Source organism: Rhamphochromis longiceps, linkage group LG11, assembly GCF_057381845.1.
Source record: "Rhamphochromis longiceps isolate RC_006_pf linkage group LG11, R_longiceps_female_GT1.1, whole genome shotgun sequence".
NCBI lineage: Eukaryota > Metazoa > Chordata > Actinopteri > Cichliformes > Cichlidae > Rhamphochromis > Rhamphochromis longiceps.
Genome location: NC_140567.1, coordinates 26,545,937 through 26,562,502, shown reverse-complemented (window position 1 = coordinate 26,562,502; position 16,566 = coordinate 26,545,937). Strand labels below are relative to the sequence as shown.

At 37.9% G+C, this 16,566-nt stretch overlaps 1 protein-coding gene across 1 annotated transcript; it reads right to left on the bottom strand.

Moving 5' to 3' along the window:
- Positions 1–16,361, bottom strand: LOC146659352 (cell adhesion molecule CEACAM1-like). Its single transcript, XM_085424188.1, has 10 exons — positions 16,316–16,361; positions 15,662–15,988; positions 14,862–15,140; positions 14,414–14,680; positions 3,075–3,347; positions 2,682–2,939; positions 2,174–2,279; positions 1,939–1,985; positions 1,825–1,850; positions 1–1,410 (listed from the first exon to the last, which is right to left on the bottom strand). Exons 1-10 carry the CDS (start codon positions 16,359–16,361, stop codon positions 1,183–1,185), a joined length of 1,857 nt encoding a protein of 618 aa, XP_085280314.1. The 3' UTR covers positions 1–1,182.
- Positions 16,362–16,566: the final 205 nt, after the last annotated feature.

The following is a 16,566-nucleotide window of genomic DNA, read 5'->3' as shown; positions in this document are numbered from 1 at the left end:
TTTGTATGACCTGCTTCTAGATTTTATTTATTCATTCAGGTTTTTTTTGTTTGTTTGTTTTTTGGAAGACCACTGTAGAATAATAAGCTGTTTGTTTGTTTGTTTTTTATCAAAGAGATGATGTATTTAAATCTTGTTGTGTTACAGCTAATGTTGATTGTCTGTTTTTGTGCATTTAGGCAGAGTTATCTATTATATCTGTTATTGTTTTTTATACAAGAGAAACATGGGAACGATTTTGAAGATGATACAAGTCATCTAGGCACTTTGAAGGAATTCAAATGATGAAGTAGCTCATTCTTATTATACATATCAATAACTATACTCATCACACACGTTCACTTGTGCCAGGAAAATATCTACAGTCCCCTGATAAAGATAATATTGTGTTTAAAATGTGCCTATATTTTGTACCAAAGTCATGACATTTATAATAAATGATATGGAAGTATGTTGAAGCACTTATTATTATTTATCAGAGTAACTAAACAAAGACGTAGTAGCATTCTGAAATGTGATCCAGGCTGTTGTCTAGTGTGCAATGGATGGTTTCCCTAAACCTGCTCAATAGCACCAGAAAAAGTTTGAAAGTCTGGAATCATTCAAACTCTTTTTCAATTATTTTAAAACAGAAATATTTTTGGTTATTGTCACTCCTGACCTTTCATTTGCAGGGATGAGAAAGTGGATTTTATTTCAATCTATGTAAGTAATCTTAAGTCTAACTAAGGTAACACACATTGACATATTAATGAATTGTCAAACTGATCATTAAGTAGCATCCAGGAGTGCTGCTGGAACTACTACTTCACTACTACTTTTAGCCACATATAAGAATCTTGTATGAAATCACATGATAATATATTACAACAAACCTGTTACAGATAAATATCTGAATCAAATAAAAAGAATATCACTGCTCAGATAACTAAACTTTGCACTGTACAAAGAAAATCCTGAACATAAGGACGGGAAGCTATGATATGCTGTTTACTCAAAGTAATAAGGAAACATTGTTCCCATGGCAATAAATTTCAGAGCTGGTTGATTATTGACTACTTTTAAAGTGCTTTGACTCAGGAGTTCAAGTCCAAGCTAGCCCGCAATAAATGGAGTGAGAGCAACATGCACGTTTGACTGCTTCTGGCCTGCTTGGATATGAATCTATCAGATCCAGTACACTCAGCGTACACGAACCTGAGCATAGGTTTCTGAAGCATTAGGATCAGGCTGAGGGGCGGGCCTCCTCACTCGGTGCACATGAGCGTCATATGTAGGAAGGGAGGATGCTGCAGGAGCCCTGTTGTTTGCCTGAACCTGGGCATGATTTGAGGATTCATTCTGTAACCCCATCTGAACTCTTTCGTCATTTCTCTTTGGGGAAAAACGGACATCTGCATAGTTTAATTCCTACAGAAAAAACAGAGAGTAGAAAACTGTGAAATACAGGGTATCTTATCTTTTTGTTTTATATACTTTAGGTTCAAACATTTATTCAGTTACATCACAATAAATGAAATGTATTTATTAAACATATACAGTATTTTGGTTAATATTATCAAAAAACATTACTGATATCAATCCATTACATGACATTTAAGTTAGAGTCTGACAAGGTTCAAAGTCTGAATTTGAGCACTATGGTAAGTAAGTGTTAGCTGAGATAGAAAGATGGGGGAGGAAGGCTCTGTATATCAGCCCAAACTGTCCTTTTCACAAACCATGTAGCCACTAATACATATCAACAGTTATAAAAGTATCTTGCATGTATAAAACTCAAAGATTATGAATCTATGATCATTGCAAAGGACTAAAAAAATTTACCTGACTCGAGGAAGCTGCATTGCCTCCTTAAAAAATAAAAAGAAGATTTGTAATTGAATTTAGGGAGTAAATATAAACATGCAGATGTGCACTCACACACACAAACACACAAACCTGTTGTAGTGGAAGTGTCTCTATTTGTAGATTTCTTCAGAGGTCCTCTGTTGAGAGGGATAATGAGTCATTAGTTTGCATTTAATGTCCACATAAAAACAATAATGTAATAACGTAATACAAGGTAATGTTCCCCTGGAAAACAACAACAAAGACTTGTTAAATAACCACTAGTGTCATGGCTAGAAATACACAGATAGCACACATTCACAAATGAGAAAAATATCCAACATACTTTTTCTTATAAAAGAAGTATCCACCACCAGCAGCTGCAGCCACGAGGACAAAACATGCGATTACTATTCCAGCGATGGCACCAGCAGATAATCCTGATGATGGTTCTGGGACTGTATAAATACGAAAAAATATTTCCATATCAATTGTTTTGAATAGATTTTCTCCATCATCTCATAGTCATGTAAAAACGTCCTCCTTTGCTTGATTTGTCATTGGACAGGTTTCAGTGTCAATTTATTGGACAATTTATTACACAGAAGAGGTGCAGAAATCATTGAATGGAGAATATTTTGTAATGTTTAAATGTTATGGCAAAACTATCAAGGCACCATGTGGCTTTGGCAAACATCTTTCTATCTTTAAATGGAGTCCTGTATTTAAAACACAATTGTCTCATGAGCTTGAAATTAATCTTCAATTTATAAGTATAAAAGATCTTTAAGGAAAAACCTCCAGAAGTCTATCAGCTGACTAGAAAATCCAAGAGAATCAACACATGCAGGTACCTGTTACAGTCAATTCATGCACCACTGATGATGAGTTTCTCTCAGTTATATTATTCCATGCTTGACAGGTGTAGTTGCCACTATCAGAAAGTTCAACCTCTTCTCTAACGTACTCAGCAGAATTACTGAGGATTTCTACACCATTACGCAACCAGCTAAATCTGGCAGATGGTGTGGATTCAGCAGAACAGGTCAGTTTTAAGGTGCTTTTGAAATTTATCTCATTTGGACCTTTGAGCTGAACTTTTTCTGGTCCATCTGAAAAACAGGTATTTGTAAAGTAAATGATAAAAATATCAAATGGGTATTAAATGGCTTCTAAGAAAACATATCAGTACTGTCATTTGTTCTTCAATATTTTGTAACTGTATGCCTGAACAGCATATTACTTACAATTAACAATCATGATGTATTTAGCTCCTTCACTGTTGACAGGGTTGCTGATATTACAAAAATATTCTCCATTGTCTTTCCTATTCACAGAGTTAAAGGTCAACACTCTGTTATTGTCAGAAAGGATCATGTTGTCAGTCGGGGTCAGTTCAGAGTTATTCTTCATCCAGTTCCTTGTAAAGGCTGAGCCAATAGCTTCACAGGTTAAGCTGACAGAGATCCCCTCGACTGGCAGGTTTGGTGATGGTTTGACAGAAGGGTCTGATATTTTCTCTGTTTGCCAAAAGATAAATGATTGAAAAGAAAAAATAATATTTATATAAACAAAAATATACAAGTGACTAAGGGCCAAAATCATAAACTAAGTTTAGTGATGGTGAGATTAAAAAAAAGTGCTGAAAAAAATAAAATAATTCAATTCAATTTTATTTATATAGCACCAAATCACAACAAAAGTCGCCTCAAGGCGCTTTATATTGTACAGTACATCCAGAGAAAAACCCAACAATCATATGAGCAAGCACTTTGGCGACAGTGGGAAGGAAAAACTCCCTTTTAACAGGAAGAAACCTCCGGCAGAACCAGGCTCAGGGAGGGGCAGCTATCTGCGCAGCAGATAATGAGATTAAAAACACCAAATAAAACCTAAGAGTTGAATTCAACTCTTCACATGTGGGTTAATTCTCTCTGGACTAACAAAAGGATTAATGGCCAACACTAAAAGTAATGTAAGGCATATACATATATGACATTTTCACACAATTGACTTTTAAGGTCAAGATATGATATTTAAAGGTGTCTGATATTAATTTGTGGAAACAGTTTACCAGTTCAAGACTCAAGTATAACGCAGACACTTAAGCTGAATTGATTTTTTCGTTTCTACATTTTTTGAATACAACCAATAACCTAAAAATTTCCAAGAAGATGATTTTCATTTTTGACTTTTGTTTATTTACAACTTTTTGTGGTGCTACTTCTATGTGGAGGTTAATGCAAATGCAAATTTGGACCCATGTGTAGGGATGGGTATTGATAAGATTTTAACGATTCCGATTCCATTTTCGATTCTGTTTAACGATTCGATTCCTTATCGATTCTCTTATCGATTCTTTTTTTTTTTAAAAGGAGAACACTAAGGTCGATTAGCTTAGAACTGTGTTTTATATCTTCTCTTTGAACAAGATAGAAATTTAGGAGTAACATGGCCTTACAAACCCAACAGTGAGATCTTAAGAGATCCAGCCTACGGCTCTTCAATGGGGTGTCACAGGGTCCCCAGGAAAAAAAATGTATATGTAAAATAATAAAATAAATATTCTCCTGTAGCAATAACAAAGTTTAACATAAATTATTCTGTAGCAATTACACAAGAATATCCAGTAATGTCCTGCCTACAATTAAACACATTCACTTACCAAAGTGAAATCGGGGGCATCTGCTGTGGCAAATAGGTGCAAGCCTTTGACCACAAACTTAGACACTGCTCGGTGACATTTGTCTATCCTGGCCTGAAAGGAGACGCTACCGGTAGACTGCAGCGAGAACTGCCAGCATCTGAGCCAGCCAGACTCTGTCTCTCTCATCATGGTTATCTAAATGCAACGCACAGTAATAGCAGGTTTTGTAATAAGGCAGATCGCGCTAACATAATATGCAATGCTAATTGATTAGTTACCTGCAGTATTAACGGGAGAGGACGTGGAAACGCTACCGCTGCTGCTGGGTTGAGCTTCGCTAGTCCGGAGCGGATCAAAAACACGACATTCGTTGAAAGCAATCGCGTGTTATTTGAGCAAATGCTTTTGCATGTTCGTAGTGTTTCCTCCCTTTGATGAAATCTCTACTTTGCAAGTATTGCACGTTGCCCTGTTGTCATCCTTTCTCATAAAGTGTAACCAAACTTTTGAGCGTTTGTGCCGCTCAGGCGCCGTGTTTCCTACTGGGTAAAAGACGCCACTCAACGTGATGACGTCATTCGGGGCGACTGGAATCGATAAGGGAATCGTTTTTAAAAGTGGCAAACGATTCCAAGGAATTGAAACAGTGGGAACCGGTTCTCAACAAGAACCGGTTTTCGATACCCATCCCTACCCATGTGTTATGGTATTATGACATAAATGATTTTAGAGAAAAAGATCCCATCTAAAGTATCGGGATCTGAATGGCAAGTTTTAACTATGTACAGGTGTTTAAGTGACATAAAGTTTGTATGATTTTTAATTTGAGAGTTTAGTCTGAGGTCACATTACAAAATATGAAATAAATAAGAGAGTATGTTATTTAGGACAACATATGAAAACAGAACAATTTCTGTAACACAGTGTTGTTTTACGGGAAGGGGTTAACTCGTTGCCGACTCCTTAGTTGGGGTGAGCATGGTCTACCTTCTTACATCAAATTCATTACCCATCAAATTCAGTATCGATGCACAGTAAGTCAAGACAGGTCAATCCCAGATAATTGATTTCTATGAACTGGTGGTAGTGTGGACCTGGGGCAGCCAAGATATCCAAGAATGCATTTCAAATCACACGTGGCAATGGTGGCGGTGCTCTAAACTAAGTAAAGTTTTAAAATACCCTGTTTGTCTATCACCAGCTACACTTTTAATGTTGTTCTAGAATATTCACATATCTGGTCAGTTTGTTAAAATACAGCCTATTTGTCAACTGCTGAGGGCATCAGCCACCGGCAGGTAGTGTGGTGGGCCTTGTGGCTATGTTAGCATAACATAAACACAGTGAAGCAGGAGAATGAATGCTAACTTTTTTCCCTCTCAATAAAAGTTAACGTGAGGATTAAACTTCAGTCAGGAGAACAACTGAGAAGAACCAATCAACAATACGAGGTCAGTCATTAATATACTGCAACAACATGGAAATAGAGCAGCTACGAGAGAATTCAACATTAATGAATCAATGGTACAGAAGTGGAGGAAGCAAGAAGAATGAGTTGAGTAAAATTTGACCTGACTGTTTTGTTTCGCTTAGTGCGCCTTATGCTCCAAAAAATACGGTAATAGTGACACAAAAGTTTCAACTTCATTGCACACACACAGTTGGGCAGAGACACCCAGTTCTTACATCTCTCAGAGAGGGGAGAACTCTTTACTTACAGTGGGGCAAAAAAGTATTTAGTCAGCCACCGATTGTGCAAGTTCCCCCACCTAAAATGATGACAGAGGTCAGTAATTTGCACCAGAGGTACACTTCAACTGTGAGAGACAGAATGTGAAAAAAAAATCCATGAATCCACATGGTAGGATTTGTAAAGAATTTATTCGTAAATTAGGGTGGAAAATAAGTATTTGGTCACCTCAAACAAGGAAAATCTCTGGCTCTCACAGACCTGTAACGTCTCCTGTAAGAAGCTTTTCTGTCCCCCACTCGTTACCTGTATGAATGGCACCTGTTTGAACTCATCATCTGTATAAAAGACACCTGTCCACAGCCTCAAACAGTCAGACTCCAAACGCCGCCATGGCCAAGACCAAAGAGCTTTCGAAGGACACCAGGAAAAGTATTGTAGACCTGCACCAGACTGGGAAGAGTGAATCTACAATAGGCAAGCAGCTTGGTGTGAAAAAATCAACTGTGGGAGCAATCATCAGAAAATGGAAGACATACAAGACCACTGATAATCTCCCTCGATCTGGGGCTCCACGCAAGATCTCATCCCGTGGGGTCAAAATGATCATGAGAACGGTGAGCAAAGATCCCAGAACCACACGGGGGGACCTGGTGAATGACCTGCAGAGAGCTGGGACCAAAGTAACAAAGGTCACCATCAGTAACACACTACAACGGCAGGGAATCAAATCCCGCAGTGCCAGACGTGTTCCGCTGCTGAAGCCAGTGCATGTCCAGGCCCGTCTGAAGTTTGCCAGAGAGCACATGAATGATACAGCAGAGGATTGGGAGAATGTCATGTGGTCAGATGAAACCAAAGTAGAACTTTTTGGTATAAACTCAACTCGTCGTGTTTGGAGGAAGAAGAATACTGAGTTGCATCCCAAGAACACCATACCTACTGTGAAGCATGGGGGTGGAAACATCATGCTATGGGGCTGTTTTTCTGCCAAGGGGACAGGACGACTGATCCGTGTTAAGGACAGAATGAATGGGGCCATGTATCGTGAGATTTTGAGCCAAAACCTCCTTCCATCAGTGAGAACTTTGAAGATGAAACGAGGCTGGGTCTTCCAACATGACAATGATCTAAAACACACCGCCCGGGCAACAAAGGAGTGGCTCCGTAAGAAGCATTTGAAAGTCCTGGAGTAGCCTAGCCAGTCTCCAGACCTCAACCCCATAGAAAATCTGTGGCGGGAGTTGAAAGTCCGTGTTGCTCGGCGACAGCCCCAAAACATCACTGCTCTCGAGAAGATCTGCATGGAGGAATGGGCCAAAATACCAGCTACTGTGTGTGCAAACCTGGTAAAGACCTATAGTAAACGTTTGACCTCTGTTATTGCCAACAAAGGTTATGTTACAAAGTATTGAGTTGTATTTTTGTTATTGACCAAATACTTATTTTCCACCCTGATTTACGAATAAATTCTTTACAAATCCTACCATGTGGATTCATGGATTTTTTTTCACATTCTGTCTCTCACAGTTGAAGTGTACCTCTGGTGCAAATTACTGACCTCTGTCATCATTTTAGGTGGGGGAACTTGCACAATCGGTGGCTGACTAAATACTTTTTTACCCCACTGTAACACTGCAAGAGGAGATAAAGGTTGTTAAACTCTCTCTCCCTTTGGGGCCCTGTAGTTAAAGAAGAGGGCTGTGCTGTTCATTTTTTAGCGATGGCCGTCAGTGCCCTGCTGAACATCTCTCTCCCGGGATTAAAGGTGTTAACTACTGCTCACTGTATCTGTATATTTGCTGATTAAATTTCCATAACAATGGTGTTTGGAATACAGTTGAATAAATATTTTGAAAAAGATAGGATTGTGGGGATAGGTGGGGCTCCTACTTTGGCTGGAGCTGGAGTTATTCTGTGTCTTTATGTTGCTCAGCTGCCTTTTCTTCTCTCATTCTATCCCCCTCTCTCTCCTGTTGCTACTTCAATCATGGAACTGTTGTTTAGCGCAGATGTTGCGCTAAACAACACCAGCACGTTTAAGCTTGCTAAGCTGTTGTTAGAATTTATTTAATATTACTTTCTAGTATCAGCTGATGTTCTTTCTGCCGCAAAATGGGCGATAAACAAATCGCGTTCCTTTTCACCTAAATACAGATGTATTGTAATTGGTCCAGCCCAAAGTTGATCATGACCAATTGGCTAATCCACCACCTTTCATTGTTTATGCCGTTACAAAAACAAACAAACAAACATAAAAATGAAAAATCACCATTGGCCCACCGGGTAAATGCCCGGTATGCCCAATGGCCAGTCCAGCTGTGCGGTCAGCTGGTGGGTAACAGGCATCTCCGAAAACGATAGAGCACTTTTGCAAACATGTGATGTCTTGATAAATCGAGCAGATATTTGAAGTTTACACAGCCCCATTCTCGCCTGAAAATATCTTAAAAGTCTATTTTGTGATCCAGAAAGAGTAATATTTCAAACTCCGCCACTCTGCGCTCCTCCGCTACTGCCTCGTTTGAGTTTTGGACGAAATGCAATCTGGGATATTACATTTCTTAATTTCGAGCTGATTGGAAACCAAAATAGCCAATCAGATTTTTTTGCATCCAAGTTTGATTGGTTGGTTTTGTGGAGCAAATATAACGGTGTACAGAAAGAGTTGAACGCACACAGACAGAAATGTTGAGAGCGCAAGCAACACATTGCGAGCAAACGCAAATGCAACAACTCAGCGACAGGGGCTGCTATTGTGTATGTATATGGATAATAGGAAACACTAAAATACATTTTTTGCATGCAGCAATGAATTTTGTTCACTTCAATTTAGCTTTTCTTCGCTCAAAATAAAATTCTCCTCAAAATGCAGTTGTTTGGTTTTTTTTATGTGCGCTAAATTTTTTTTTACGTGCACTCAGAATAGTGGCACAAAAATAACACAACATATCTCAAAGCTTCCCTTTCTGTCAAAAATTTTAGAAAAGATTGTATTTGTTCAGCTGCAATCTTTTCTACAGGGAGTGCAGAATTATTAGGCAAGTTGTATTTTTGAGGAATAATTTTATTATTGAACAACAACCATGTTCTCAATGAACCCAAAAAACTCATTAATATCAAAGCTGAATGTTTTTGGAAGTAGTTTTTAGTTTGTTTTTAGTTTTAGCTATTTTAGGGGGATATCTGTGTGTGAAGGTGACTATTACTGTGCATAATTATTAGGCAACTTAACAAAAAACCAATATATACCCATTTCAATTATTTATTTTTACCAGTGAAACCAATATAACATCTCCACATTCACAAATATACATTTCTGACATTCAAAAACAAAACAAAAACAAATCAGCGACCAATATAGCCACCTTTCTTTGCAAGGACACTCAAAAGCCTGCCATCCATGGATTCTGTCAGTGTTTTGATCTGTTCACCATCAACATTGCATGCAGCAGCAACCACAGCCTCCCAGACACTGTTCAGAGAGGTGTACTGTTTTCCCTCCTTGTAAATCTCACATTTGATGATGGACCACAGGTTCTCAATGGGGTTCAGATCAGGTGAACAAGGAGGCCATGTCATTAGTTCTTCTTCTTTTATACCCTTTCTTGCCAGCCACGCTGTGGAGTACTTGGACGCGTGTGATGGAGCATTGTCCTGCATGAAAATCCTGTTTTTCTTGAAGGATGCAGACTTCTTCCTGTACCACTGCTTGAAGAAGGTGTCTTCCAGAAACTGGCAGTAGGACTGGGAGTTGAGCTTGACTCCATCCTCAACCCGAAAAGGCCCCACAAGCTCATCTTTGATGATACCAGCCCAAACCAGTACTCCACCTCCACCTTGCTGGCGTCTGAGTCGGACTGGAGCTCTCTGCCCTTTACCAATCCAGCCACGGGCCCATCCATCTGGCCCATCAAGGCTCACTCTCATTTCATCAGTCCATAAAACCTTAGAAAAATCAGTTTTGAGATATTTCTTGGCCCAGTCTTGACGCTTCAGCTTGTGTGTCTTGTTCAGTGGTGGTCGTCTTTCAGCCTTTCTTACCTTGGCCATGTCTCTGAGTATTGCACACCTTGTGCTTTTGGGCACTCCAGTGATGTTGCAGCTCTGAAATATGGCCAAACTGGTGGCAAGTGGCATCTTGGCAGCTGCACGCTTGACTTTTCTCAGTTCATGGGCAGTTATTTTGCACCTTGGTTTTTCCACACACTTCTTGCGACCCTGTTGACTATTTTGAATGAAACGCTTGATTGTTCGATGATCACGCTTCAGAAGCTTTGCAATTTTGAGACTGCTGCATCCCTCTGCAAGATATCTCACTATTTTTGACTTTTCTGAGCCTGCCAAGTCCTTCTTTTGACCCATTTTGCCAAAGGAAAGGAAGTTGCCTAATAATTATCCACACCTGATATAGGGTGTTGATGTCATTAGACCACACCCCTTCTCATTACAGAGATGCACATCACCTAATATGCTTAATTGGTAGTAGGCTTTCAAGCCTATACAGCTTGGAGTAAGACAACATGCATGAAGAGCATGATGTGGACAAAATACTCATTTGCCTAATAATTCTGCACTCCCTGTATATGGTCGCAATGTTCTTGAGAGGTTTCAGTCTGGTTTTAAAGCTTTTCATAACACCGAAACTGCACTTTTAAAAGTTCTTAACGGTCTTTTACTAGCCACTGAAATAGTTCTGCCTCGCTGGAACCTTTATTTCAGTTTCTCTGCGAAGTTAAGGCCTGGATGGCTGCTAGTTTCCTTAATTTCAATGAAAATAAAACCGAGGTGATTGTTTTTGGACCAAATTGCAATTCCAGAACCTCCAGAACCATTTTAATTTGCGCAGTTTAAAACCTTTTATCAAATTGCATGCTAAACATTTGGGGGTTATATTTGACAATAAGTTCGCCTTTTAGAAACAGATTAGTTTATTTGTACAGCAGTCTTTCTTTAAACCGAGGCTTTTATCCAAGGTGAGATTTTTTTTGTCTTTTAAAAAACTAGAACGGGCAATTCATGCTTTCATTCTATCCCAACTGGACTACTGTATTTCTTTATATGTAGGCATAAGTCAGACTTTTTCTTGCAAGGCTCCAGCTGGTCCAGAATGCTGCTGCTCGTCTTTTGACATGAATGAAGAGAAATGAACACATCTTCCCGGTGCTTGCCTCGCTTCAGTGGCTCCCTGTACGTTTTAGAATCAACTATAAAATCTTATTGGTGACTTATAAAGTGCGGAATGGACAGGCCCCAGGGTATGTGTCAGACCTACTGCAGCCTTATATGCCCCCTAGAGCTCTTAAATCGGGTGATCTTTTGCTCTTGGCCACACAAGATCGACGCTGGTTCTTAGAGGTGATCATGCGTTTGTGGTCGTGGTGCCTAAATTATGGAATGATTTGCCTCTCCAAATCAGACAGGCTCCTACCCTCAATCTTTTTAAATCCTATCTTAAAACACTACTCACTGTCTTTTAATACTGCATGAGAGTTATTTACTTATTTATTTGTTATTAGCTATTTGGCATTGATGTTAATTGATATTGTTATTTTATTGTGTTATTTTATTATAAAATTTGTATGTTTGCACAGCACTTTAGTCAGCACCACTGTTGTAATTAAAAGTGCTATATAAATAAATAAACTAAACTAAATTAAAATACGAAATACATAAATAAATAATTTATTAAATGTTATAAATGAAATGAATGGAAGTTTAACTAATCATGTATATATTTAATTAATTAAATAACTCAGATTTTAAATAATTAATAAATAATTTAATTAATTATTTAATTGTGTACTTATTTAATTCATTTTGGCACCCATGGCCCTCCACGCAGTGCAGCAAAAAGCAAGATGACAGACCATGGACATCCCTATGTCTCATATGGGACGAAGAGGACTAGCAGTAATACCATGAAAGTAAATCAAATCTTTGATTTACTTTGGGACCTGTGAAAAGATCAGATTCCATGGAATCTATGGTTCACACAATTAAAAACCAAATTCACATACAAGCCAAAAACAAATTATCAATCCATCCATTCTCTTTCACTTACCGTATTTTTCAGACCACAAGGCGCACTGGATTATAAAGCGCACTGACGATGAACGGGTCTGTTTTCATGCATAAGGCGCACCGGACTATAAGGTGCACTAAGCAAAACAAAACAGTCAGATAAGTCAAACTTTACTCAACTCATTCTTCTTGCTTCCTCCACTTCCGTACCATTGATTCATTAATGTTGAATTATCTCACAGCTGCACTATTTTCATGTTGTTGCAGTATATTAATGACTAACCTCATATTGTTGCTGGATTATCTCCGTTGTTCTCCTGACTGGAGTTTGGTCCATTTACAGCATCCTGCCATGCGATTGCATTTGTCCCTAACCATCGGAAACCCTCACGTTAACATTTATCGAGTGGAAAAAAGTTAGCGTTCATCCTCCAACGTCACTGTGTTTATATTATGCTAACATAGCTGTGTCGCTAGCGATCACGTAGCACATCTTTATATACCAGCTAGTCCAACTTCAGTAACCCTACAAAAGTCACTGTTGTTTAGTTTTCTGTCTTCATTTATGTTGGAAGCGATGGCAGAGCTGTACGTTTTAATTTTTCAGAAATCCCTGAGTCAGAACATGGTACATCATGATTAGGTGGAAACTAGCGAGCTAACTTCCTGCTAACTTGTAACTCATAAATTTCATAAATTCTGTTTTCATAGATGCCTGGATGTTAAACTTAATTGTTACACCGGGTAAAGCAGCAACGCTGATCATTTTATTAAAGATGAAAGAATTTAGACAGTTTTAAACTCTCAGTGATGCCACAGTGTTCGTTTGACTTTGGGACCTGAAGTGGATGGAGTTTTGGGCCCAGATTTCTCGGGGAGGCTCCTGACTATGGTAGCTGTAAAACTCCGACAATCTATCAAGCAGTGCAGCTTCATAGCTTACCAAAGTTGTAGTAAAACATTTTTTGACAGATTTTTAAGAGCCATGTACCACATAAAATCGGTTCGAAGTCAGTCAGCACAACCAGAATTCATACCCAAGGCGCACTGTCGATTTTTGAGAAAATTAAAGGATTTTAAGTGTGCCTTATAATCCGAAAAATACGGTATCTAGTTCAGCGTTACAGGGGGGACTGTAGCCTATATTAGCTGTCATAGGGTTAAAGGGGGTAAACCCTGGTCAGGTCGCTAGTCAGTTACAGGGTTCTATTACATTTTATGGTAATATTTATTCAAACTGAAGACCACTAGCCACCATATGGTCAACTTATGATTCCCAAACTGTCAACATATTATGAGCAGGGAGCTATGAAGGGCAACTCAAACAACAAACAAACTGTCATTATTTACGATAAACATGTTGATACTTTAGCTTTGCTGTTTTAGCAACAATTGTAAAATCCTGAATCACAAAGTTAACTCAACAAAATGCCACTTTCCCCAATTCTTAAGTCAGTAGCTTACTTGACTTGTTAATTGATAGGCAAACGTCCACCTTTACATGAAATAGTAAAATCATCACAGTTAATGTGGACTTGTCCTACAGTGAAAATGTGTTCAAATTTGTTTTACGGTGAAGTGCTTAATAGTTTACTTGTGCATCACTTTATCGTTTCTACAAAATAGCCTAAATAAAATCCCTTCCTTCCATCTTGAAAGGAGACTTTCATACTTTACAAACTCAAACAAAGAGAATCTATGAAAACATCCAGTGATGTTAGGCTTCTCATTATAGTTCACAATATAAGATTCTAACCAACCTTGTTATCATAACAGCCACATGGTCAACAAACAACAAGCATTACTCTTTCTTTTAAAGGGTACTTCTTTGCCTGTATTTTAAAATCTTCATTCTGTTTAAGCTTTCTCTATCAGCTTCATTTCTCTTCTGCGTAAGGAAAAATGTCCAAAGTCAAAAGTATCTGAGAGACCATTTGTGTTTAAAAACTGGATTTTTGTATTTTATTTTCTCCACAAATGTATGTATGTAGGTGTATATATATATATATATATATATATATATATATATATATATGTACATATATATATATATATATACATATATATATATATATATATATATATATATATATATATATATATATATATATATATATATATATATATATATATATATGAAAGTATTATCTGAGTATAGAAAATTTGAGAAATATGAATTTGAATCATAAAATTTTAAATAATAAATTATTTAAAAACAGACTTACCCAGTACAGTGATGGCTGAAGGCTGAGATGCTTGATATCTCAGAGTTTTGCTGTTAAAGGCCTGGCAGCTGTAGTTTCCACTCTGGTTCATCTGAATGTTCATCAGTCTGAGATCTGATCCAATATCAGGCAGCTGATCTCCATTCAGAAACCACTTGAACTGGGCAGGAGGTCTGGATCCAACTGAGCAGGTGAGGCTGATGTCTGACCCCACAGCAAAGTATTCTTGTGATGGAAATAATATAAAATTTATATTTTCTGGACCATCTAAATATAGAAGGAACAGAGAAAAATTTTATTGTATAAAAAATGTATAAGTATATTACATTCAGTTTTTCTTGTGTACTTGTAAAATTATTTAACACAGCTACATTACTCCACATCATGTCACCAGAAAAAAACTCTGATGCAGACGTTTTCAGACTGAGCATTTTCTTTAGTAACTCACAGCTGATGGAGAGGTTTACTGGATCACTGGTACCAAAACTGACAGGATTGGACACATTACACCTGAATGGTCCCTGGTCAAAGCGGGTCACATTGATTATAGTCAGATTAGAGTCTCCATCAGTGAGCTGAACTCTGTCACTTGCTGTAACCTCAGAGCTGCCGTTCAACCAGAGGAAAGAGAGAGAGGATCCAGAGGCAGAGCAGGACAGAGAGACAGAACCACTGAACTCAACCAAGTCTGTGCTGCTGGAAGTTACCAACACATTGGAGACTTTCTCTGTGAAAGAAAATAAAATAGTTTCATTGTTGGCATCAACAATAGAAAATAAGCATTAAAGTGATTAAAATCTGACTCCAGCTAAACCATGTCAAGACAAGGAGTATATACTATAAAAACCAACCGAAAAAGACAGAATAGCAATAATAAAATTATCATTAAAACATTTAAAGAAGTACTGTCAAAACCTTGAAATACTTTCATTCTCATAATTTAAATATCTGCTGCCTTTAAGTGACTATTCTGCACAGAGTAAATTAGACAAATGGAGTCCTCAGACTAATCTTTACAATATGCTGGTCAATACTACATTTAAATAAGCCATTCAGTTTCTTACAGCCACTTTGTAAAGTTTGTAATATCACAATCTGAATAATATCACAAATTATTGCAAGAAAGCAGAACAACACATAACAAAAATGTACTAATAATTCCAGGTATTTTTGCACGTTTAATATAATGTAAACTTGTTTAAATATTGCAGAAAAAAATTACACTGTTGGATTTCAATATCTGCTCACCGTGTATCTCCAAAGTTGTATGTCCAACATGGTTTGTGCCATCAGCTTGTGTAATGCTAACACTGTATTCTCCAATGTCATTCAGAGTGAGACTCCTGAGCTCCAGAGACCCAGTAGATGGGAAGAAGGTGATCCTGCCTTCATACTCTGGTCCAGTATTGTTTGCTAAGTTAGTTGAGATGATTATAAGCTTAGAGAGATTTAACTTCCAGTCCACAGTTAGAAACTGTGTTTCTGTTGGAGTCAGTGTTGTGGTGAACATCACCTTTTCTCCTACAGCTGCATTCAGTGGACCATCAGGCAACACACCAGCTCCTTCAGTGAAAACTGCAGGAGACAAATAGAAAAGTACATAAAACATATGTCAGTCAAACAAATAAAACAATTGTGGAATAAATGCAATGAAATACAGCAAAGCTGCGGAGTTCACCTTATTTTCATTAGAGGTTGAGCTTTTCCAGATAATACCGCACATATTTCTGATCGAGTTTCAGGAACTCACACAGTAAACGTGTGGTTATTAAAACAGTTAACCAGCTGTTGCTTTCAGTGAATTGCTGCTGCTCTAAGTCTTTGGCAAACATCCAAAGGAAAATATAACCTTTTGTAAAGAGACAATAAGTTCTACTGAACATCATAATTTTTGAGACTTACCTGCAAATGCCACTAAGACAATAAGAAGCTGTAGTAACAAAGCCATTAATTAAATATCTGTGAAGAGTGCAGCTAGGAATGTTCAACTATCAAACTGACCACGAACCTACTGACTCAATATGGTAAATGAAACTCTACTTAACCCTTTAAACCCTTAAGTATTAACAAGGTGCAGTGTCAGTTTCACATGCAAGTAGAGTCATAGACTTTTTTATAAGCTGATCCACTAGAAAACTTGCACGATGCCTCCC